This window comes from Carya illinoinensis, chromosome 4 (genome assembly GCF_018687715.1).
Source record: "Carya illinoinensis cultivar Pawnee chromosome 4, C.illinoinensisPawnee_v1, whole genome shotgun sequence".
NCBI classification, from domain to species: Eukaryota; Viridiplantae; Streptophyta; class Magnoliopsida; order Fagales; family Juglandaceae; genus Carya; species Carya illinoinensis.
Window position 1 is genome coordinate 41,192,147 of NC_056755.1, and position 23,795 is coordinate 41,215,941.

A 23,795-nucleotide genomic window follows, 5' to 3' on the forward strand; every position below is an offset into this window, starting at 1 on the left:
GAAAAAAAAAGTTATGGAAGGTGTGTTTTGTCATTTCACATCCAAATATCATAATTTTTTTTGAGACAATGCTAGACTATCAAATGTGTCCACTAAATATTCACAGTAATATAAATGAATTTTGTTTTAAAACATTCTTAACCATTAAAAAAATTAAAAATATATATATAAATTCATTAATAGTCATTTTCTTAACTATTAAGAAAAAATTAAAAAAATATAAAAGTAAACATATTTAATAGATATATTTAATAATCATACTGTTATTTTCTTCTTCTTCTTTTTTTATTCATTCATTGAATGGCCTTTCAATGTAATGAATAAATGGCCATTATTACTTATAGAGAAAACTCTATATAAGAAATTAATGAGTGTGGTGTGAAGAGCTTATGCCATTGAGAAATTAAAAAATAAAAAATTGATTTTAAAAAACTTTTCATATAAGAAATTCATCATCAACAAACATTTTTCCATCTCTCAATTGAGTAATAAATCAAATATTTTATTAGAATTATTATTCTATATAAATTGATATGTTAACATATTATTTATAATGAGACTCATTCTAGTTATGGAAAAAATAAAAGGCATCAATATTTTTTAACTTAGTTTTTCTCTAACCCTGTTTTAAAGAAGATTCCTCTATCTCTTCATCTATAAGAATAGGATAGTGCTTTACTTAGTAGTTAAGGCTGTGTTTTTAAATGATGTTATGAAATTTTTTAAAAAAATATTTAAAAATATAAAAAATGTATGAAAAAAAAGCAAAAAAATAAAAAATAACAAGTGTCAGACACACAAAGAAATAAGTAAAATGTCTATTTTGATATCATATTAAATCATTACTTATTCTAAAACTTAAAATAATAAGACAGTATAAATTTAAAAATTTATTCAAACAGCAAAATAATCTTATCAGAGATAAGTTCATAACCTTACTAAACTAAACTGCAATAACAAGGAGAAAAACAGGCTTACTTGCCCTTTTCCACCATAAACTAGTTCTAACCCAAAATCATTCTCAGGAAAAGCTAATTTGTTACTTAGACTTAATTGAAATCAATTCAGTTCAGTCTAATTTTAAATTAAATCTAATATCTTAATGTCAAACTCTTAAATTACTAAATTCATCTCAACACAAAATCTTTTTACACATGAGACTCACAATATTTTTTTACTCAACATCTCTTTATACGCAGGACCCACAATCTTTACAACTTACTATAAATATATCTAAACTCATCTTAATATCCAAACATATTTAAACTCATTTTAAATAGCACCTATAAAATTCATTACACTATCTCAACTTAGTTCAACATTTAAATGGGGCCTCTTTATGGTCATTCAAGTCATCAATGATATCTCTGAATCCATGAAGTTGATAATTAGATAATGGTCTGCCTAAAACAAGAAAAAAATCTTAACAAAATGGACCGTACAAAAGGATAAGTCAATGCTCATGCACATGCTACAAAGTAGCATAAAACAAAAGAAACATTAGCACATGTCTTGCCTCGAGGAGGATGGCTTTAGAAAGAAAAGACAAGTCCATTAGGTTCTTAAATCACAACTCTGCGGAGTCCCCTAGACACAGCCTGTGGATGCCAATCCAAAATGCTGTTTCTAATGCATGGATTTGGACTATCTGAATCTGTAGATGCCAATCTAAACACTGATTCTGAATTTTTAATCTCATCACTAATTGCAAAGAACATTTCTTTTGCTTTTTCTTAGTTCTTTTTGAGTGCTTTAGGCTTTGTTTGAATACACAAATTATTTCATCTCATCTTATTTAATCATTATAATTTTTTCAAAATCTCACACAAAATATAATAAATAATTCAATTTCTTTTTTAAAAATTTCAAACAAAAAATAATATTAAAAAATTCTATTATAACAATATTTATTCAACTTTTATCTTATCTCATTTTATTTCACCTGTATAACCAAACGAGGCACAAAGAGGAAAATGCAATTTTTTTTTAATAAATCATGATAACGATATCATTATAAATGGAATTAATATTTAGAAAGGGTGAGGATCCTAACAATTGCCCCAAGCCAGATTTCACAATGTTACAATTTATCTGTCTCATAACTAGAATAGTCAATAGTTACTTAGTTAGAAATCACTTGCACCCACATATTCTCATGGAAGCATGCCCCTCCAATGCCAAAACTAGTGGTATGTAACTATGTATCATCAAAAGATAGCCAATTCCACCAACCGGTCCAATGATTTGGTTAGGCAGGTTCACTCACTACTTATGGTTGGTTGGTTGGTTGGTAGGTTGGAGATATGATTTCTCCTCATCAGATCATGTTCAAAACTTTCTGTACCACAAACTTGTCCAATTCTCTACAGCAAATAGCATTTTGTTGTTCCTTCTCTGGTCAAATCTTTTCTCATACGTTTCCATTCATTTGGCAGGTTGAGACTTTGATGGTCTTTTGCTGCATGCGATTTGCACTCACTCATGCTCAATCTGCAGTCGCTTCAGAACTTGGACAAGGCCTCCAAATTACAATGATGGTGAATCTATTTTGTGAAGGGAGGAGTTCCACTTTCACCTCACACTAAAGCAGTACGCAAATTGACATCAGGCCCCAAATTGGCATCAACTAGCACCCCAACAGACTCACTAGCTAGTTGCTTACCCAAACCACCTTGGTCATCTTTCATACTCAATCTTGTGCCAATAAACCAGAGATAGTGATGATCAATAGGTTATGAATTGAGGACGTCAGAGACTTTGTTGTATTTATGGATGGTACAGAATCCGGATTCCCATAACCAGCCTGTGAAAAAGCCTACTTGTTGTGGCAGAAAATCAACTTGCACAATATCTTAGTTACCAGGAACAGGGAGACAACATGCAGCCTCAAGGAAGAGAAGAAAATACAATATGAGTCAAAACGAAAAGAAGACTGTAAACTTTCATCGGAGAAAAATTGGTCATTTACATAAAGTGAGATATTGCACAATTTGCAAAAGGGTGCAGCACACCCTAGTTCAACTAATTCATTCAATGATATCATTGTGAGTAACTTGGCTCTTACTTTATACTCACTTACAAGAAGCAAGATGCTCCCTGATTTGCTCTTCAGAAGAATATTAGTATTACAGATCAACCGCACGGGCATTGTTCACAACTAATAATATTGCATTCACTAGATGGGGTAGTCTTCACATGAAACTAACTATTCAAGGCGCAATGACATTCATAAATTTCCTTTTCGCAAAAGCCAGCCACCATTTATTTGGAGTTCCATTGGGTCTATATGCAACACTTAATAGTCTCCCACTTGTTTCCTCCCTTATCTGCTTCAGATAAGTCCTCAGCAGTTCTGCATTCAATTACATAAGCATATCAACCAATGTCCAAAATGACCATTGGATTTGAAATTTTAACGATAATTGATCTAAGCAGGGGCCATTCAGTACAACCGTCCAAATATTAAGGAACAATGATTTGGTGCAGAATCGACATTTCAGTTCCAAGTTGAGACATATACAAGTCCCAATCATGGAAGAAAATGTGCAGGAGCTCCAAACCCATAACCTCAAAAGGATGCAAAAACCTCATGGGTGTAGAGTATCCAATGATTCCCATAAAAAATCTAAATATCAAAAGGAAAAACGGAAAATAATCATTCAGATCAAGAATTGCAATCCAACATAAAGTAAATAATGAAAATGACATAGAAAGCAGAGTAATTGGACTTTCTACAAGCAGAAGGGCACCAAACAAATTGTCATACTTGAGAACTTGAGAGAATGACTAGGAAGGGCACAACAGGAAAAACCGAATTTATGACTATACCCATATATACAATTAATAGCAGTAAAAAATAATAAACCACCATTGTCATGATTAAAAATGAGAGGATAATCGATCTAGGATGCTTACTCTATTCCCATCACAAAGTCTAGATGTCTAGAACTAATTGTATCTAGAAATAAAATTTACAATTGATCATCCAAAGTCAGGAGGAAGCTACATCATAATTTCCTTATAAATTGTCCAAATAAAAATATATAGCTCAAGTTTTTCAAGTTAGCTTCAAAAGACTACAGCAATCCTCACATATTCAAAAATCAAAGCAATCAATACAAGAATTAAGGCAGGCAACCTGAGAATAAGCTCTCTGACATGAATTCTAATAATGAACACAAAAGACAAGGAATTTCACCTGATTCCTGCTGATACTGAGCAAGGGGGAAAAGGCCTGGAAAAGGAAAACCAGACTCTTCGGGAACTTGAACTTTTTCCAGACCCAAGTTGATTATCGCCTTCGTTCCTTCAGCCAAAGTTCTGCAACCTTCGAGCCTATTCAAAGCCACATTAATGTACAGTGTCAAATAGATGAGGAGCTTATCCGCTGAGCTCTTAATATCAAAGTTTCGGAAGAAGACATTGGCACGAAAGAATGTGATGGCTTCATCAACAATATCGGTACTATCTGCAGACACAGATACCTCAACTTTCACAGACATAGGCAATGAACGTGCTACCTTTACTCAACATTTTTTTTTGTGTTAAGAGTTCATTTCCATCTTTGCAGTGACTGTCATATAATTTATAAAAGTACCGTTAGTATCGTCCTATAAGAGAATGGAGCATCAGAAACAGATACTCGGCAAAGATATAACGATAATGAGTAAATACCTTGATCAGAAGCTGGAGCAGGATCCTTTATATGGCTCTTTAGAGGGAGTAGGGGGCACCCACAAGCTTTAGTTATTCCTTCCTCGTCCAGAAAACTAGAGTGATAAACCTGCCATCACAACCATCTCTATAATTTCCATTTTGGAAAGCTTCCAAATTTGTTTATTCAACATAAAAAAGTATAAACAAGAATAAAAAGAAAATAATTCCGTTAACCGTCAAAAAAGCAAACGAAAGCGATCAAATCAGAGTAAAAATTAAAGCTTCATCAAGGAAGTCTGATTCACACACCAAATTTATCTTTTCCCAGATAAATCGATGTCTTCTTACGGTAGTCGGATCTCTCAAAAAATCAGATCTTTTCCAAATGCAACCCAACAATTCTGGCGCAGATGATCGATGCAGCGCAAGATTTATCAATAAGAGGGGTAAAAGGTTCTGAAATTTAAAATTTTCAATGCGGGGCCTGAGATTACCTGGATTTTCACTTGGGAGAAGCAGGGTTTTTCCCGTTCTATCAACTCGTGGAAGTGATCGGAAAACGCCGGAAGGTTAAAAGGCTCAAGTTGGCAGTTGGCGTGGCTGATGTCGGGTGGAACTACATTACGGAAAAAACGGTACGTTTTCTTCACAGCGTTCAGGTAAAATCACACTTAACGTTCAAACACCGTCCATTCGACCAAAATTTTAATAATGTAACGGTGATAAATATCTCTTATCTTATATAATAAAATAAAAATAATATATGTTATAGAATTTTTCAAATTTCAAGCACGAGTCATAAATATTTGATTACGAAAAATTCTATTTTTAAATCAATAAACATATTTAAGTGATGTAAATATTATTTTATTTAAAAAGTTAAAATTTAAATATTAAAATTTAAATTTTATATATAAATTTTACTATTTAAATAATACAAATAATTTCGGTAATTCGAGAATCGATTAACTCTTTAATTATTAATAAAGATAAATGACGTGAAATTTTGGATTTTGGAATGGCAAACCAAGAACAGTGGCAACTGTTGGTAGTTGGCGTGATTATTGACACGTGGCTTGTCGTATCGGATTATATCAAAATTTGAGAAAAAATTGTACATTTAAGAGGTGAATTTATAAAATTAAAAAATAAAATGCTATCTTTACTTTAATTTTATTCATATAACTATATGTACGGACATGTCAGTCATTGAATTTAAATAATTATTTTAAAAACTCATGGTTGGTTGTTGAGAGACTTTGATGCTTTAAAATTAGGCGCAAGAGATTTAAGTTATTATAACTAAGATGAAACATAGTTATCTTGGAATAGAGTACTGAGACTATCTATCTATCCCTTCTCATTTCCGACAAAAGAATCCAAACACCATCCTTGACTTGAGGTGTTGATCACAAAGTCTGCCACGTCTTTATCGACTACCTTTGACCCAGATTTCTTCATATCTTAAAAGATATTTTGGAGTCAATAGCTAGCAGTCTTCTGATCTTGAGAGTACGACAACAACAACTGGTCAACTTGGATTAATTCAAAGTGCTAAAATGGACAATTAATTTGACTGTTCTAATCTTGCTTCCTATGCAAGTGGACATACCAAGTTTCACAGTTTCAACTACTTCAAAAGGTTACTTCAGCCCTTGATTACTTGCTTCTGTGCTTGAACAGTCTCAATGAGTTGTCTTTTTTCATTTGGAGCAACCTTATAAATGATTTGTGCAAGTCTGAAATAAATAAGTCTCCTACAAGCCTTTATAAAAAAATAGACCCCATCTAAAAAGTGTAAAAAAATCTATACTTTGTGAGTGAGATCCACTTTTTTAAAGGACTTATGTAAGACTTATCTATTTGAAATTTGTACCTAACGTTACTCTTTTAACAAAGAAAAGCTAACTTTACATTATGCTTTGGGAGAAAAGTCACAACAGATTATGACGAGGAAGTGTATTCATGGAGCATTACAGGACCATAGTTTTTTGGGGTAAGCAACATTCAACAAGCTAAGTTCCTTTGGAGTAAAAACAGAAAACGTGTAATACTGCAACGTAAAAGTTACTGATGATAAAAGACTACAACATCAGTAACTTTTACATAATCCTATTTCATCCAAAAAAATAGTACCCTAATGAAATCCCAGCCCTTAGAACCAATGGAGCTTGCTTGTTCAGCATAATCTACAACTCATCTTGGCAATAACAAAGCTAGCTGTACATGGTATTCTAATAGGGCAAACCTTTGTCGTACACTGAAGACACGATTTTTGACAATCAAATGAGGTTTGTGAATGATGATGTTAATATGTAGGGGATATTGGCTAGAGGCCCACGTTGGCGAACAAGCTCATTGATGTCCTTCACAATGTTGAAGACAGCTTCAGGTTGTGCTAGTTTAAGAGAATTCTTTGACATTCTCTGGAGTTCATCTTTCTTGGTGCTGAACCATTCGGTCACAATTCTTGCTGTTTCTGTAGGACTTCGAGTGAAGACACCAGCACCATTATCTACAACATAGGGTATATTGCCCTTTTCCTGAGGTCGCCAGAAAAGTTAAAAAGGTTAGTATTAGAAATGAGAGTACAACTAGATACCAGAATTTGCCAGGTTATCTTTCGTGCACAAGAAAAATTTGAAGACTAACTTGTCCAGGGATGTAGTCATTAAGAATAATAGGAAGCCCTCTGATCAATGCCTCAGCAATTGTACCAGGTCCAGCCTATGAAATATGAAACATGGAAACCCATAGACACCATGAGTAAGATGCTTGATAATATGCATATTCAACAAGGGATTGAGGACAAGATTTCCCCATACTTTCGTAATTATGCAGTCACAAGCCCCCATCCATTTCTCCATTTGGGTCTCAAACCCTCTCACCTACATCAAAGGGTAACAAGCTTTTAACGGATGCTCAAGATGAATTTGTTTTCTTGATGCTAACAACTTTAAGAAAGCCATTACCTTTACTGGGATTGTCCACTTCTCAGTTTCAAGTGTAGTGGCTAAGGTTGCATTGCGGCCACATATAATAATTAATTGCCCAATAGGTTTTCCAAGATCTTTATCAAAAAGTGATTCCCCAAGAGCCAGAGCAGTTTTCTTAACAGGTCCCATCCCTTCACCACCACCCATTAACAAAACTGCAGGCAAGTGAGGGTCCATCTCAAGTTCGTTTCTCAACTGATCCTGTAAATCCAAGACATCAACCAACCAAACACAATAAAAATCAGACACTCCAGTCAATAAACCTCCCAAGATTCACAATTTCAGCACACACCTTGGAAAGAACTGCACGGGCAAAAGAAGGTCGGATGGGCAAGCCAAAAACACGGATTTGAGACTCTTCAAGACCATCAAGTAGAGCTCTCTTGGCTACCTCCTGTGATGGGCAATAGCATCTATTAACCCCAGGGTGAAACCTGGATACAGCTTGAATGTTAGAATATAATACAAAGTGGACTACAATTAATATGCAGAAATTAGAATTGGAGTTTCAAATGGGTTTGTTAACCATACCAAGTAGGATGGCAAGAATTTAGGTCTGTGATGACAGTGACAAAAATCACTTTCTTCTGGAGGCCTTGCTTGTTAAGAACCCACAAAGGTATATGCTGCATCAAAGGATGGACACTAATGATGATATCTGGCTTGTACTCCATTAGACCAGCCTCCACCTCCCTAGAATCACAAAATCCATGACAATTTAGAGAAACCCATTGAACAAAAAATATATTTAAGATTTTGATAATCGATTACGCCTAGACAGAACTAACATGTGCTACAGCTAAGAGAGATAAATCATCTTTGCATCAAAAGTAAGCAATCATGTCTTCAATAATTATTATCTCCACCCCCAATTGATTAAGTGCCTAGTGGGTTAATGATGAGTGCAAAAACATATAAGTGAATGCCATAAAATGTCATTTAATTCTTCATCTAATATTATCTATAAGTAAGGTTGAAGGACTTAGATCTTGGTATAAAACAAGAGAATCAACTCATAATATACTTGCTTGTTTATATACATTGTAATGGAAACTGCAATCCAGTTGGCTGCAAGAAATAATTATTATCCTAAAATGAAATATTTTAAGTGACAATGAGAGTGAGAAGTTAAGGGCTAAAAGGATCAAAAAGTACTTGGCATAGTAAGCGGCAATGGCAGCAAGATAGCAGTTGTGTATCCATCGGGGATAGGTACTGTGAAAAGCAACCTTCCATAACTGTACATGTTTCACCATGAACTTGTATGATCTCTCCATGTCGTTCAAAGGCCAGCCGGTGTACTCTTTCCAAACATCTTTCACAAAAACCTAAAATGAGAAGGTGCCACCGGTAAGGACAAAATGGAGGGGGAAAAACCAAAGAATGATAGAAATTGATGGTTATTCAGATTGAAGATTCACATGATATGATAGATTTTTTATTTGAGAGAACTGGAAAGTTCAGTAATATTAGCAAGGAATCTAACAAAGAAACAAGCAATTTTTCCACTTCAGCATCGCTGTTAAAACAGAAGAGAGAAAGAGTCGAAAGACAATTAAAAGGGGAGAGAGACTTTCAAGACAATAAACTAGTAGCTACAAAGTAGAAGAATTGGAACAGAATGGAATCATCAAGTCTATTATTCACAAGAAGATTGATATTCATCATCTTTTAACCATTATCGTTTGGCATCAAATGAATGGCAGATAAGTAAAAAATAACAAATGGCTTTTCAACATTTGGATTTTGAAGATCTTAAAGGTGAAGTTAAGGGTAGCAATCCCTGACGAGTAGCAATCCTTGTGGAATATATATATATATAGCTTAAAAAAAAATATATATATATATATATATAGAGAGAGAGAGAGAGAGAGAGAGAGAGAGGTGCATTATTGACAAAATTTCACATAAGCTTTAGGTAGAAAAAAAAATCATTAGAAAGAATAATATGTGGCATCAGAACATGGCTTAGTGGGAATAACAGAACAGATAAATCCAAAGAAGCCTAATAAGAACATAAAAACACGCTATCCACGATTTTGCCAAAAACCTGTTCATGATTCTTTTCTTTCTTTCACGAAAAGGAACTTAATAGTTCCAAATAACAATACCATCAGATCCACAGGGACAACTCGGTCAAGAACACAGAGCGAGGAAAAGAAAAATCTAATAACAAAAAAAGGTGAAAATTGAGCAAAATTGAAGAGAACCCAGAAGAGATTCGCGGACAATCACCCTGTATTCGTCCCCGAACTCAATCTGAAAGGTGTTGCGGATGGCCTCAGCCGAGGCCCTGTGTCCTCCGCCGGTGTCACTCATGAGAATCAGAACGTTTTTGGTCCTCTCAGCTCCGATCTGCACTAGCTCCACGGTGTCGTCCTCGTCATAATCGTACTCGAACTCTTTTGAGCACCTCCTGTGGCTGCTGTTTCTCCCATGACGGTACACGGCAACCTTCTGGAGCATCTCCGTTATCGACGACTTCCTCGGCGTCGCCACGGAGGCGTCCATGTTTGTAAGATCCCCCAACCAAGCAAATCTCCAAACTTCACAAAACACCCAGTTGAAGCCAACGGCCGAATCCCCTTTCCCGCCACCGAAAATAAAATTTCCCGGTAGAGAGAGACGGAGGAAAACAAAGGAAAAGAAAAGCAGAGCTTGATGGTGGAGAGAGATTTGTGGGATAGAAAAAAAAATGCAATTGGAGGTAGATGTACGTATATACGTTTGTGTTGTGTGTGTTGGGGTGTTCCGAGTTTAACGTTTGGTGAGGTCCGAGCAGGCAAAATGTGATTGTTGTTGGCTACGAGCTGTTTGGACGCAAAGAATTACTCCGGGAATTTAAGGCATGGGGGGTAAATTTTATAGCCGTCAGATCCGCATTTTTACTCGGTGTGTTCGAAGATTCGAATCTTTTAACTTTCTTAGAACTGTGGTGAACGACTTTCTTCGACTTTGTTTTGATGGTTTTTTGCTATGGTGGTCTTTTGGTTTTGGGTATTTGCCTTTCAAGGACAAGGACGAAAAACGGTTGGTAGTTGACTAGTTGTTGAGGTGAAAGGACTAGTTTGCCCCCTTGGTCGTTATGGTCGTTAAATTGGTCGGCAGCTTGGCATGGTACACTTATGGGCAAAATTAAAAAATAAAAAAAAATATAGAAATTCTATTTTCAGTCTAGAGTAAGAATTGTGTGTACAATCTCATTAATAAATAAAGATAAAAAGAGAAAAATAATATCATTTTAAAAAAAATATTATTATAATTTAAAATTTTTTCAAAACATAATTATATGAACTTATATAAACAGTTTCTAAATAGGGATTGTATATACACTAACTCAAAAAAGTAATAGTACTTATTTTTTCATCATTTTATTTTATGATGTGTTATTAAATGATTGAATACTATTTATTATATTTCACTTATGAATTTATTATCTAATGCTATATCATAAAATGATGAGATGACGATAAAAAATGAGATGATAAATAGATTTTTTTTCTATATTTAAACACAGTGACAAATCCAAGAATTTCCTTTTAGAGGGCCAATTAATACTGAAATAGTTATATTTTTATTTATTTTCTATAATATATATTGTACCAAACAGGCAAACATATTATAAATACATTATAAACATGATTCGAGATAATAAAAATATATATATTAATATATTTATCGGTTTAGGAATATATGAGGCATCTATATATTCAAATTAAGATAGATTATAAGAGTTTTCCAGCTTCTTTAACATAATTATTATATGTTCAACGTTAATTACCAAGAAAATTTTTGAAAGTCTAAAAAGAATGAAGAAAAGTCACCATGAATTTTTTTTAGTGCGTACTTTTAATGACAAGAAATTCTATTTATAATTTCTACTTAAAGACTGTGCTGGTTCTTTATTAAATAAGAAAAAGAATCATTTTATAAGGAATATTTTTGTAATTTTAAAAAATTTTAAAGATAAAATTATCTAGGCCTGCATTACAGTCCCAAATGAAAACTGTATGTAACATTGTTCTTTAATAAAAATTTAGAGATTTTTAATATAAAAAAATCAAAATTTTTGTTGCATTTGGGATTAGATTGTAACAAAAACCTAAGGTCTCGTAATTGAGATGAGATGAAATGAGATGTTTTGTTGAAAGTTAAATAAAATATTATTATAATATAATTTTTTAATATTAATTTTATTTAGGGATTTAAAAAAAGTTAAACTATTTATTATATTCTATGTGTAACCAAATCAGCCTTATATATTTTTTAACATTTTTATGAAAAATAGGATCATTTTAAATTTACAACAAGAGAGATATTTAAATTTAAATAGACAAAACATCACCAATAATAAATATTAGAAAAAGATATTTGCAATTGTGAATTGTGCAACAGCCGTATAATCGCTTTAAAAAAAGTGAATAAAACATGAGATCTACATAAAAAAAATTAATTTTTTAATAGTAGATCACGCTCTTTTTTAAAATGATTACATGATGTTTACGCACTTTATAATTGTATATAAAATTACTCTAAATTCTACATGAATGGATCCCAATTTCGTGTTTGGGTACACTTTTTTCCTAAAAATCATCCATGAATCATTCATTCTAGCTTGCCAAACAATTACTTGGAGGAAAGACCTTAGATGGATTCAAAGGGATCCAAGGGAGAAATTTAAAAAAGGACTCTAAAGTCGAGACATGCTGAAGAAAAGCATAAACTACAATGACGTGTTGTAAAATGTATTGATGCAAGGTGATGAAAGACAATACCATAAACCCCCCCCCCACCCCCCCCCCCCCCCCCCCCCCCCTCCCTTTTTTTAATAATATCAAATGCTTCATTCACAATGAAAATGCATACATACAAATATATAATATGTTACATCTCAACATCTAACAAGACTCGAACCAAGAGAAAATTTAAACATTAATGTCATTGTACAATGTCGTCAATAAGTCGTGCATATCAAGTCAATAAAGATAATTCCACACTTCTTGCATAATAATAAAATTAGTAATTCTTTTATCTGTATTGATTCCATTCTTTTACTAATCCGAACGATGATATTGGGATTAATTTGTTTATGCATGATTAAGTCAAGATTTAGCTAACAATTATTTATTAATTGTCAAACAAGTACATTGCATATGTTCTATACATTAGTGGAGAAAAGTACCATATACCATTGTAAATCAAATTAAAAGATAAAGAAAGAGCTCATAAGAAAAACAAGGTATAGATACTTCCTTAAAGTACCTATCAATCTTGTATAGTATGAGATGAGATGATCAATGATTACTAGGTACTATTAGAGTATGAACATGTAATATTTTTATTATTATATGATGTCATGTCAATTCATATTAACGTTTACATAAATAATATTAGTTATATGATATGTTATGATAGGATGAAAGTACCACGTCATCTGTATTCCAATTATGACGTATGATATGAAGATAAAATATTTGATCATGGTTGTTTACGTTGAATGGGGGAGCCAACCTATGGAGCTCGCTTCTCTTCCTTCCTGTTTGAATCTTATTTGCAATATGTGCAATCAGATCGTAGGAACCATGATCCCAACAAAACTAAAACGTGAGATAGATGCGTTTTGTTGACTTTGTTATTCCATTGAAAAGAACTATATAACAAGGAAAAAAAAACTATATTTCTGTAAATTAATAGTCTTTCTGGTACGTATAGTTACTTTTACAGTTTTTGCACACTTCACTGATGTGATTAGCTAAAACAATTATTTTATATTAAAAAAGAGTGATTTAGCTAATTACAATAGTAAAGTGCACAACAAGTATGCTAAAGTGACTACATATAGAATTTTTGAGTTAAAATTCAACTATTAAAATTTAGAAAAATTCTACTTGTCATCCTCTATATCACATGCTAATATATGATTTGTCATTTTTATTCTTCTATTTGAACACATACTGACACATATTTATGTGTAGATATGTGTTTTTAAATATAAAGATAAAAATGTCAAATCACATATTAGAGTGTAATGTAAAGATGATAAATAACATTTTTCTAATATTTATATGTATAATAACATCTAGGGACTGACTTGTGGTAAGAGTTTGGTTTTTTTTAATATGCATCATTTGACTCTAAGATTCTAATTCTTGAGTAAAAACAATTTCTAGAAACTCGAAATATTTTCTTTTAAATTACACTAAGTGCACGTTCGAAATTTTTTCTAGAATCCATGCATCCCCAAAATTAGTGAACTTGTTTCTAATATCCAATAGTAATAATCTATATATATATATATATATATATATATATATATATATATATGTGATATTGATGATTAGACATAAAAAATAGTAAATTATAAAATGAGTGGTGGGTAGTTTCAAAATTTAAAGTGACAAATTGAGTAATACTTTATATAATTGTAAAATATGCAAGAGCCGTGTAGTCATTTTGAAAAAGTGTGGAATCTATCATTAAAAAAAATAATTTTTTTTAATTGTGGGTTCCGTATTTATTCACTTTTTAAAACTGATTGAAGCCTTGCACATCTAAAAATAAAAATATCATTTCTCTAGAGTAAATGAAACATCATCAATAATGAGATTCAAATCAGAAAAATACTTTAATCACAAAAGAATTACATAAAAGTAAACTAACAAACTTATGTGGTTTGATGTGGTATGTCAGATTATAAAGTTATTTTTATTATAAAGCAGATCTAACAGATTCCATGAAACCATATCGGTTTGTGGGTTTATTTTGTATAATCTTTATGTCTGTAACAGTTCTTTTTAAATAATGAAGCCAAAAATAAAAAAAATAAAAAACCAAAATAGAAATAACAATTCTCTGACATCAGATCATGTTTTAACACATACATAAATACTTTGGGACCCGAATTTGTGTCCCGAATGATTTTTTTTTTTACTTAGTGATTAAATAAGTATTTTTTAATGATATTGTAAATTTTTTTATTTAAAAAAAATATTTAAGAATATAAAAAAAATAAATATTTAAAAAAAAAACTTTTTGCCTTATCCGGTAGGTTATTGGGCTAGCACCACTCTAAAACATAATTGCAAAAGAGACCGTATCTAAAGATTTTCTATTCCAACAATAGCACCATATTTAACATATAATTCTTTTTCAACCCGTCCTTTGTCTGTCCTCCTCCTTTTAGTACATCTAACTATTTTATCCCTATTTTTGAAAAGCCCCAAAGTCTAGGGTTTTCATTCACCTGAAAGTCCCTGCACCACCGTTTCTGGTAATTCCCCCCGCCCTCCTCTCTCTATCTACCTGCAAATTTTGATTTTGACTTTAATTTTATCGCCCATTATTTTCACTCTAAATATTTACATTTCTTTCATTTCATTGTTACTCACAGTTAATAATATTCTTCTTCATACAGTTAAACCATTTTCACAGGTGTTATACACATGGGTTTGAATTTGGTTTCTCATTCATATTCGTATCCTCTCATTTATAGAGGAAGAATAATTGGATGCTCTTCTACATTAACATGATTCGAATCTTTTAACTTTCTTAGAACTGTGGTGAACGACTTTCTTCGACTTTGTTTTTATGGTTTTTTGCTACGGTGGTCTTTTGGTTTTGGGTATTTGCCTTTCAAGGACAAGGACGAAAAACGGTTGGTAGTTGACTAGTTGTTGAGGTGAAAGGACTAGTTTGCCCCCTTGGTCGTTATGGTCGTTAAATTGGTCGGCATGGTACACTTATGGGCAAAATTAATTAAAAAAAATATATAGAAATTCAATTTTCAGTCTAGAGTAGGAATTGTGTGTACAACCTCATTAATAAATGAAGATAAAAAGAGAAAAAATATTATTTAAAAAAAGATATTATTATAATTTAAAATTTTTTTAAAACATAATTACATAAACTTACATGATCAGTTTCTAAATAGAGATTGTATATAGACTAACTCAAAAAAGTAATAGTACTTATTTTTTCATCATTTTATTTTATGATATGTCATTAAATGATTGAATACTATTTATTATATATCACACGTAAATTTATCATCTAATCTCAAATTACGATGAAATGAAGAATGAAATGATGAATAGACTCTTTTTTTTTATATATATTTAAACACAGTGACAAATTCAAGAATTTTCTTTTAGAGGGCCAATCAGTACTGAAATAATTATATTTTTATTTATTTTCTATAATATATATTGTACCAAACAGGCAAACATATTATAAAGACATTATAAACATCATTCGAGATAATAAAAAAAATATTAATATATTTATCGGCGTAGGAATATATGAGGCATCTATATATTCAAATTAAGATAGATTATAAGAGTTTTCCAGCTTCTTTAACATAATTATTAATGTTCAACGTTAATTACCAAGAAAATTTTTGAAAGTCTCATAAAAGAATGAAGAAAAGTCATGCACAGTAAGGTAAAATATAACCATGAAGAAAAATCTTGAAGATGATTTCAAAAAATAAATAAATAATGAGAGATTACACACCATGAATTTTTTCTAGTACGTACTTCTAATGAAGAGAAATTCTATTTGTAATCTCCACTTAGATATTGTACTGGTTCTTTATTAAATAAGAAAAAGAATCATTTTATAAGGGATATTTTGTAATTTTAAAATATTTTAAAGATAAAATTATCTAGGCCTGTATTGTAGTCCCAAATTGAGACTGTACATAGCATTGCTCTTTAATAAAAATTTAGAAATTTTTAATAAAAAAAATCAAAATTTTTGTTACATTTGGGATTAGATTGTAACAAAAATCTAAGATCTCGTAGTTCAGATGAGATAGAATGAGATGTTTTGTTAAAAGTTGAATAAAATATTATTATAATATAATTTTTTAATATTAGTTTTATTTTTGTATTTAAAAAAAGTTAAACTGTTTATTATATTCTGTGTGTAACCAAATTAACCTATATATATATTTTTAACATTTTTATGAAAAGTAGGATTATTTTAAATTGACAACAAGAGAGATATTTAAATTTAAATTGACAAAACATAATCAATAATAAATACTAGAAAAAAGATATTTGCAATTATAAATTGTGCAACCGCCGTATAATTACTTTGAAAAAAGTGAATAAAACATAGGATCTACATAAAAAAATTGATTTTTTAATAATAAATTCCACTATTTTTTAAAATGATTATATGGTGTTTACGCACTTTATAAATGTATGTAAAATTACTCTAAACATAACATGAATGGATCCCAATTTCGTGTTTGGGTACACTTTTTTTTCCTAAAAATCATCCATGAATCATTCATTCTAGCTTGCCAAACAATTACTTGGAGGAAAGACCTTAGATGGATTCAAAGGGATCCCATGGAGAAATTTAAAACAGGACTCTAAAGTCAAGACATGCTGAAGAAAAGCATAAACTACAATGACGTGTTGTAAAATGTATTGATGCAAGGTGATGAAAGACAATACCATACCCTTTTTTTTTTTTTAATAATATCAAATGCTTCATTCACAATGAAAATGCATACATACAAATATATAATATGTTACATCTCAACATCTAACAAGACTCGAGCCAAGAGAAAATTTAAACATTAATGTCATTGTACAATGTCGTCAATAAGTCGTGCATATCAATTCAATAAAGATAATTCCACACTTCTTGCATAATAATAAAATTAGTAATTCTTTTATCAGTATTGATTCCATTCTTTTACAAATCAAAATGATGATATTGGGATTAATTTGTTTATGCATGATTAAGTCAAGATTTAGCCAACAAATATTTATTAATTGTCAAACAAGTACATTGCATATGTTATATACATTAGTGGAGACAAAGTACCATATACCATTGAAAATCTAATAAAAAGAATAAAGAATGAGCTCGTAAGAAAAAGAAGGTATAGATACTTCCTTAAAGTACCTATCAATCTTGTATAGTATGAGATGAGATGATCAGTGATAATTACTAGGTACAACTAGAGTAAGAACGTGTAATATTTTTATTATTATAAGATGTCATGTCAGTTCAAATTAATGTTTACATAAATAATCTTAGTTACATGATATGTTGTGATAGGATGAAAGTACCGCATCATCTGTATTCCAATTATGACGTACGATATGAAGATAAAATATTCCATCATGGTTGTTTACGTTGAATGAGGGAGCCAACCTATGGAGCTCGCTTCTCCTCATTCTTGATTGAATCTTATTTGCAATATGTGCAACCAGATAGTAGAAACCATGATCCCAACAAAACAAAAACGTGAGATAGATGAGTTCTGTTGACTTTGTTATTCCATCGAAAAGAACTATATAACAAGGAAAAAATAAACTTTATTTTTGTGAATTAATAGTCTTTCTGCTACTTACAATCATTTTTATATTGTCTTTACACACTTCATTGATATAATTGACCAAAAAATTATTTTATATTAAAAAAATGTTATACTGCCAACCATAGTAGTGAAGTGTACAAAGAATATGCTAAAGTGAGTGCACATAGAATTTTTGAATTAAAATTCAACTATTAAGATTTAAAAAAATTCTACTTGTCATCCTCTACAACATATGCTAATATATGATTTATCATTTTTATTATCTTATTTGAACACACACTGACACATATATTTATGTGTACATATGTTTTTTAAATATAAAGATAAAAATGTCAAATCACATATTAGCGTGTGGTGTAGAGATGATAAATGACATTTCTCTAAGATTTATATATATAATAACGTCGAGGGACTGACTCGCTGTAAGAGTTTGGTTTTTTATAATATGCATCATTCGACTCTAAGATTCTAGTTCTTGAGTAAAAACAATTTCTAGAAACTCGAAATATTTTCTTTTAAATTACACAAAAGTGACGTTCGAAATTTTTTCAAGAATCCATGCATCCCCAAAATTAGTGATCTTGTTTCTGATATCCAATAGTAATAATATATATATATATATATATATATATATATATATATATATATGTGTGTGTGATATTCATGATTAGACATCAAAAATAGTAAATTATAAAATGAGTGGTGGGTAGTTTGAAATTTAAAGTGACATGTTGAGTAATGCTATATATAATTATAAAATATACAAGCAATGTGCAGTCGCTTTGAAAAAGACTGAATTCCGTATATATTGTCTTTTTAAAACTGATTGAAGCGCTTGCACATTTACAAATACAAATATCATTTCTCTAGAGTAAATGAAACATCATCAATAATGAGATTCAAATAAGAAAAATATTTTAATCACAAACGAATTACATAAAAATAAACTAACAAATTTATATGGCTTGATATAGTACGTCAGATTATAAAGTTACTTTTATTACAAATCAGATTTAACGGATTCCATGAAACCACATTGGTTTGTGGGTTTATTTTGTATAATCTTTTTGTGTCTCAAATTATGTTTTAACACATACAAAAATATTTTGGGACTCGAATTTGGGTCCCGAAGTAGTGTTCCGAATGTTTTTTTTTTACTTAGTGATTAAAGAAGTATTTTTTAGTGATGTTGCAAATTTTTTTATTTTAAAAAAAATATTTAAGAATATAAAAAAATGAATGAAAAAAATAAAATAAACTTTTTACTTTATTTGGCAAGTTCTCGGGCTAGCACTACTCTAACATATAATTGCAAAAGAGACCGTATCTAAAGATTTTCAATTCCAACAACAGCACCATATTTAACATATAATTCTTTTTCAACCCTTCCTTCATCTGTCCTCCTCCTTTCAGTACATCGAACTATTTTATCCCTATTTCCAAAAAGCCCCCAAGTCTAGGGTTCTCATCTCGAAATATTTTCTTTTAAATTACACAAAAGTGACGTTCGAAATTTTTTCAAGAATCCATGCATCCCCAAAATTAGTGATCTTGTTTCTGATATCCAATAGTAATAATATATATATATATATATATATATGATATTGATGATTAGACATCAAAAATAGTAAATTATAAAATGAGTGGTGGGTAGTTTGAAATTTAAAATGACATGTTGAGTAATGCTATATATAATTATAAAATATGCAAGTAAGGTGCAGTCGCTTTGAAAAAGATTGGGTTCCGTATATATTATCTTTTTAAAACTGATTGAAGTGCTTGCATATTTACAAATACAAATATCATTTCTCCAGAGTAAATGAAACATCATCAATAATGAGATTTAAATAAGAAAAATATTTTAATCACAAACGAATTACATAAAAATAAACTAACAAATTTATATGGCTTGATATAGTACGTCAGATTATAAAGTTGTTTTTATTACAAACCAGATTTAATGGATTTCATAAAACCACATTGGTTTGTGGGTTTATTTTGTATAATCTTTTTATTTCTCAGATCATGTTTTAACACATACAAAAATATTTTGGGACTCGAATTTGGGTCCCGAAGTAGTGTTCTGAATGTTTTTTTTTTTACTTAGTGATTAAAGAAGTATTTTTTAGTGATGTTGCAAATTTTTTTATTTTAAAAAAAATATTTAAGAATATAAAAAAATGAATGAAAAAAATAAAATAAACTTTTTACTTTATTTGGCAAGTTCTCGGGCTAGCACTACTCTAACATATAATTGCAAAAGAGACCGTATCTAAAGATTTTCAATTCCAACAACAGCACCATATTTAACATATAATTCTTTTTCAACCCTTCCTTCATCTGTCCTCCTCCTTTCAGTACATCGAACTATTTTATCCCTATTTCCAAAAAGCCCCCAAGTCTAGGGTTCTCATCCACCTGAAAGTCCCTGCACCACCATTTCTGGTAATTCCCCCCGCCCTTCTCTTTCTACGTACTTGCAAATTTTGATTTCGACTTTAATTCTATTGCCTATTATTTTCACTCTAAATATTTCTGTTTCTTTCATTTCATTGTTACTCACAATTAATAATATTCTTCTTCATATAGTTAAACCATTTTCATAGGTGTTATAAACGTGGGTCTCTTTAGTAGTTTAATAAAATGCATTGAACTCAGGATTCATGCATTTTATAGCATTTTTATAAAAAGTGCTTACTTTGATGTATTTGGTGGGTGGATAATCATATAGCGTCTTGTTTGGTTGACTGTGTTGCTGAGCTGATTTAAGTTGGCCAATTGAGAAAAGCATGTTGTACCTTCATATATGATTTTCAGTTAGACCACATGGACTTTGCTGTAAACGATGTGTCATTGCTTTGCATTGGTAGTCCACTGACAGTGTTTTGTCATTGTCTTGGTTAATATGGTGAATTTGGTTTCTCATTCATATCCATATCCTCTCATTTATAGAGGAAGAATAATTGGATGCTTTTCTACATTAACTTGATTCGTCTTTAATAATGTCTAGAGGTTCTTTCTTTTACTAAAGAAAATAATTGTAAGAGTTTTATTACAGTAAGAACACTTGGCTGGGTTGAAATGCACCTCTTGTATAGCTTTGTTGAGTTTTACTTGAGATCTACAAACATAAATCTAAGGATGCAGAATCAGTGGTCTTAGGTTGTTTAGTTTGGTCGTTGGGAAACCGGATGGTGAAGATTATGTTTAATTGAGTCTTTTTAATGGAGAATTTGGTTGGTTAATATTTGAACTAGCAAATAGGAGTAAAGGAAGAAGATCAACTGCTATAGAGAAAGTAATTCAGTTGCTGATGGCTTTGCTAAAATGGGCGCTAAAGGTATAACTGGTTCCTGGACTTTGTTATCCGAGTTGCCGGCTTCCATTAGAGGTAACATTAGGCTTGACAGAGGGGGTCTTCCCTATATTCGGAAAGTTCGTCGTATTTGCTAGGGGGCTTCTCTCTAGGTATGTTTTTCTTGCCTTGGTTTAAGTTCTTATTGACTTTATGTTCGTGCAGGTTTTTTCTCGCAGGTTGCTTCTTTGTGTTTTGGTCTTGTTTTTCTTTTGGTTTGGTCTTGTTGTTGAGTTTCTTTTGTTTTCTTGAGGTCTGGTTTTGGTCTTATTTTATACTTGTATCCCCAGGCCTCCGATTGTAACCACGGTTTTCCTCAGCCACAAGTGAGGGTTTATTAATAAAATTGGGATGGGGTCACAATTGGACATGTGACTTTCGGCTCTTCTAAAAAAAAAAAAAAAAAAAAGGAAGAAGATCAACTAAGGCAACTCACCACCAAACCATTATTTCATAAACCTTTTATATGTTTTACTACTGACATTGGTTGGTTGTTTTTTGAATTGTAGGTATTGGAGTAATTTGCCATCACTACCATTTGCTTGTTTGGACTTTTTTGTAATTGAATAAAAAATAGGACTCTTTCACCAATTTTCTGTGGTATGCATTAGGCCATCACTTGGTTGGTCCTGACATATCAGTGCTAAATAGATTTGTATCACTTGAGTTGAGATTTTTGTTGTAAGTAAATTTGAGTGGAGAAATGGATATATAGTCAATTGCATTTTGTGGTAGTTTCATCAATTCAATATGTTATACACTTCAAATAAACCATTACCCACACCGTGTGACCTGGTGCTTGGATGTTCCATAGCAATAGGATATTTCTATTCTCCATCTTCTTTTATATCAAATTGAAAAATGTGGAATTGAAAAGTATTGTATTCTCCAAAGCCCTTTAAAGCTAGCTATTTATTTCTCTATACACTAGTTGAACAGAGTGTTATAAGAGATTTTCTTTTTTATCAGTAAACAAAATTTTATTGATGGTAAGGATAGGCAATAGCCAAGTACGTAGGACATATACAAAATCATCACTAATGCTTGATGATATAGTGATACAAGAAGAGCATTATAAAAGATTATAAGCGAATTTTTCTGTTGTTCTGGCCATAGTAGTCATGCCTTCATATTTCACTCCCACATTGGTGGTTTCATTGCTTTGTAAAACAAAATGAAAAGATTATTCCATGGGAACATTTTCTTGCAGACCAATGAACAAATTTGATTGGTCAATACTTTTCATGAAAAGATTGTAAGCTTTTTCCAAATCAACTTATTGGATGCATTTTAACTACCATCGTGACTGAATTTTATGTACATGATTGACCTTGTATGTGTCATAGTTAATAACATCACCAAGTACTAAATGTAGACAATGACCATAGTGGATGAAAAGTTGGAGACTAAACTGGAGGGAAAGTAACTTTTTTATATTATTTGGAACATGAAGTTCATTACAATGGCAAGACGAAAGCTTATATTGATTTGCCAGTTTGGTGGTGAGTTTGTCACGAATGAGGATGGATCGATGTCATACACTGGAGGTGAGGCACATGCAATAGATATCAATTGTGAAACCGTGTTTGAAGATCTCAAGTTAAAATTAGCTGAAGTGTGGAATTTGGAATGTAATTCCATATCCATAAAGTATTTCCTCCCAGGAAACAGACAAACTCTTTATCAGTTTATCAAATGACAAAGACCTCAAAAGGATGTGTAAATTTCATGGTAGTTTAGTAACTGTTGATTTTTTGTCATGGGGAGAGCATGTTTTGATCGTGAAGTCTTGAACAGTTGTAGCAGTATTTCTTTCTTTCTTCCTCTTTATTCTTTTGCTTTGTTTTGTTACATCCTACTTGCAGGAGCAGGATGCTAAAGTTTCTATTTCTCTAGTCGCAAACAATCAATATTGCTACTTTTCTGAGCACCATTGCTCAGCTGGGGGTGTTAAAAAAGCTTTCAGGTCACTCATTGCATCAAAAGACACAATGGGAAGAAGAATAAAGCCTTGTTGCTTTTTAATGAAATGGAGATAATGACTTTCTGTATTGTATACAGTGCATGGTGACTGATTATAGGCTGGTGATTGCAGCAAATCTGCAAATTTTGTTTGCTTTGAATCTCACGATTTATCTGTTGCCAGGCAAGTGCAATAAAAGTAGCTGAAACTGTACCCCCTGTTGCTGACTTCAGTACCTCTGCTGCTGCACCCCATGTCGTTGCGGCTCCTCCTGTTGCAATATATGCAACTGAAGAACGCATTAATGCTAATTCTAGCATTGGTCTAGTTTCCCCTGTCTCTCTTCTTGTAAAGAGACCTGTTGACTCCATTATATTCGTTATAGCAGCTGTAAATAGTGTCAATATAATCCAAATGCTGCTTATTCCAATCTAGCTGGTTCCCTTGCCGTTGCCATTGATGCAACTGGTTCCCTTACTGTTGCCA

The 23,795-nt window shown here is 31.5% G+C and overlaps 2 protein-coding genes and 1 long non-coding RNA gene across 3 annotated transcripts; 1 reads left to right on the forward strand and 2 right to left on the reverse strand.

The window, feature by feature from the left end:
• Positions 1 to 2,913: 2,913 nt before the first annotated feature.
• Positions 2,914 to 5,223, reverse strand: LOC122306517 (actin-related protein 2/3 complex subunit 3-like; the record flags this gene model as incomplete). The annotated part of the gene is made up of 5 exons (XM_043118944.1): positions 2,914 to 3,352; positions 4,199 to 4,468; positions 4,675 to 4,783; positions 4,966 to 5,057; positions 5,151 to 5,223. Coding segments are annotated over 5 exons (687 nt in total), but the record flags the coding sequence as incomplete, so codon positions are not given.
• A 1,354-nt stretch (positions 5,224 to 6,577) lies between these two features.
• Positions 6,578 to 10,465, reverse strand: LOC122308429 (monogalactosyldiacylglycerol synthase 2, chloroplastic-like). Its single transcript, XM_043121752.1, has 8 exons — positions 9,888 to 10,465; positions 8,808 to 8,980; positions 8,184 to 8,345; positions 7,945 to 8,086; positions 7,629 to 7,853; positions 7,482 to 7,544; positions 7,309 to 7,383; positions 6,578 to 7,199 (listed from the first exon to the last, which is right to left on the reverse strand). The coding sequence occupies exons 1-8, from the start codon at positions 10,161 to 10,163 to the stop codon at positions 6,939 to 6,941; spliced, it is 1,377 nt and encodes a 458-aa protein (XP_042977686.1). The 5' UTR covers positions 10,164 to 10,465; the 3' UTR covers positions 6,578 to 6,938.
• A 9,825-nt stretch (positions 10,466 to 20,290) lies between these two features.
• Positions 20,291 to 21,716, forward strand: LOC122306765. The gene is made up of 2 exons (XR_006241510.1): positions 20,291 to 20,436; positions 21,249 to 21,716. It is a non-coding gene; the product is annotated as an uncharacterized LOC122306765 (long non-coding RNA).
• Positions 21,717 to 23,795: the final 2,079 nt, after the last annotated feature.

Bases quoted from the DNA above. Each gene is read 5' to 3' on its own strand.
- LOC122308429 (XM_043121752.1), bottom strand. From the start codon at position 10,163: ATGGACGCCTCCGTGGCGACGCCGAGGAAGTCGTCGATAACGGAGATG. The intron at 8,346-8,807 runs GTACTTTTTGAT...TTGTGATTCTAG, and splicing joins ATTGCCGCTTACTATGCCAA to GGAGGTGGAGGCTGGTCTAA. The intron at 7,384-7,481 runs GTATGGGGAAAT...CATATTTCATAG, and splicing joins GTGACTGCATAATTACGAAA to GCTGGACCTGGTACAATTGC.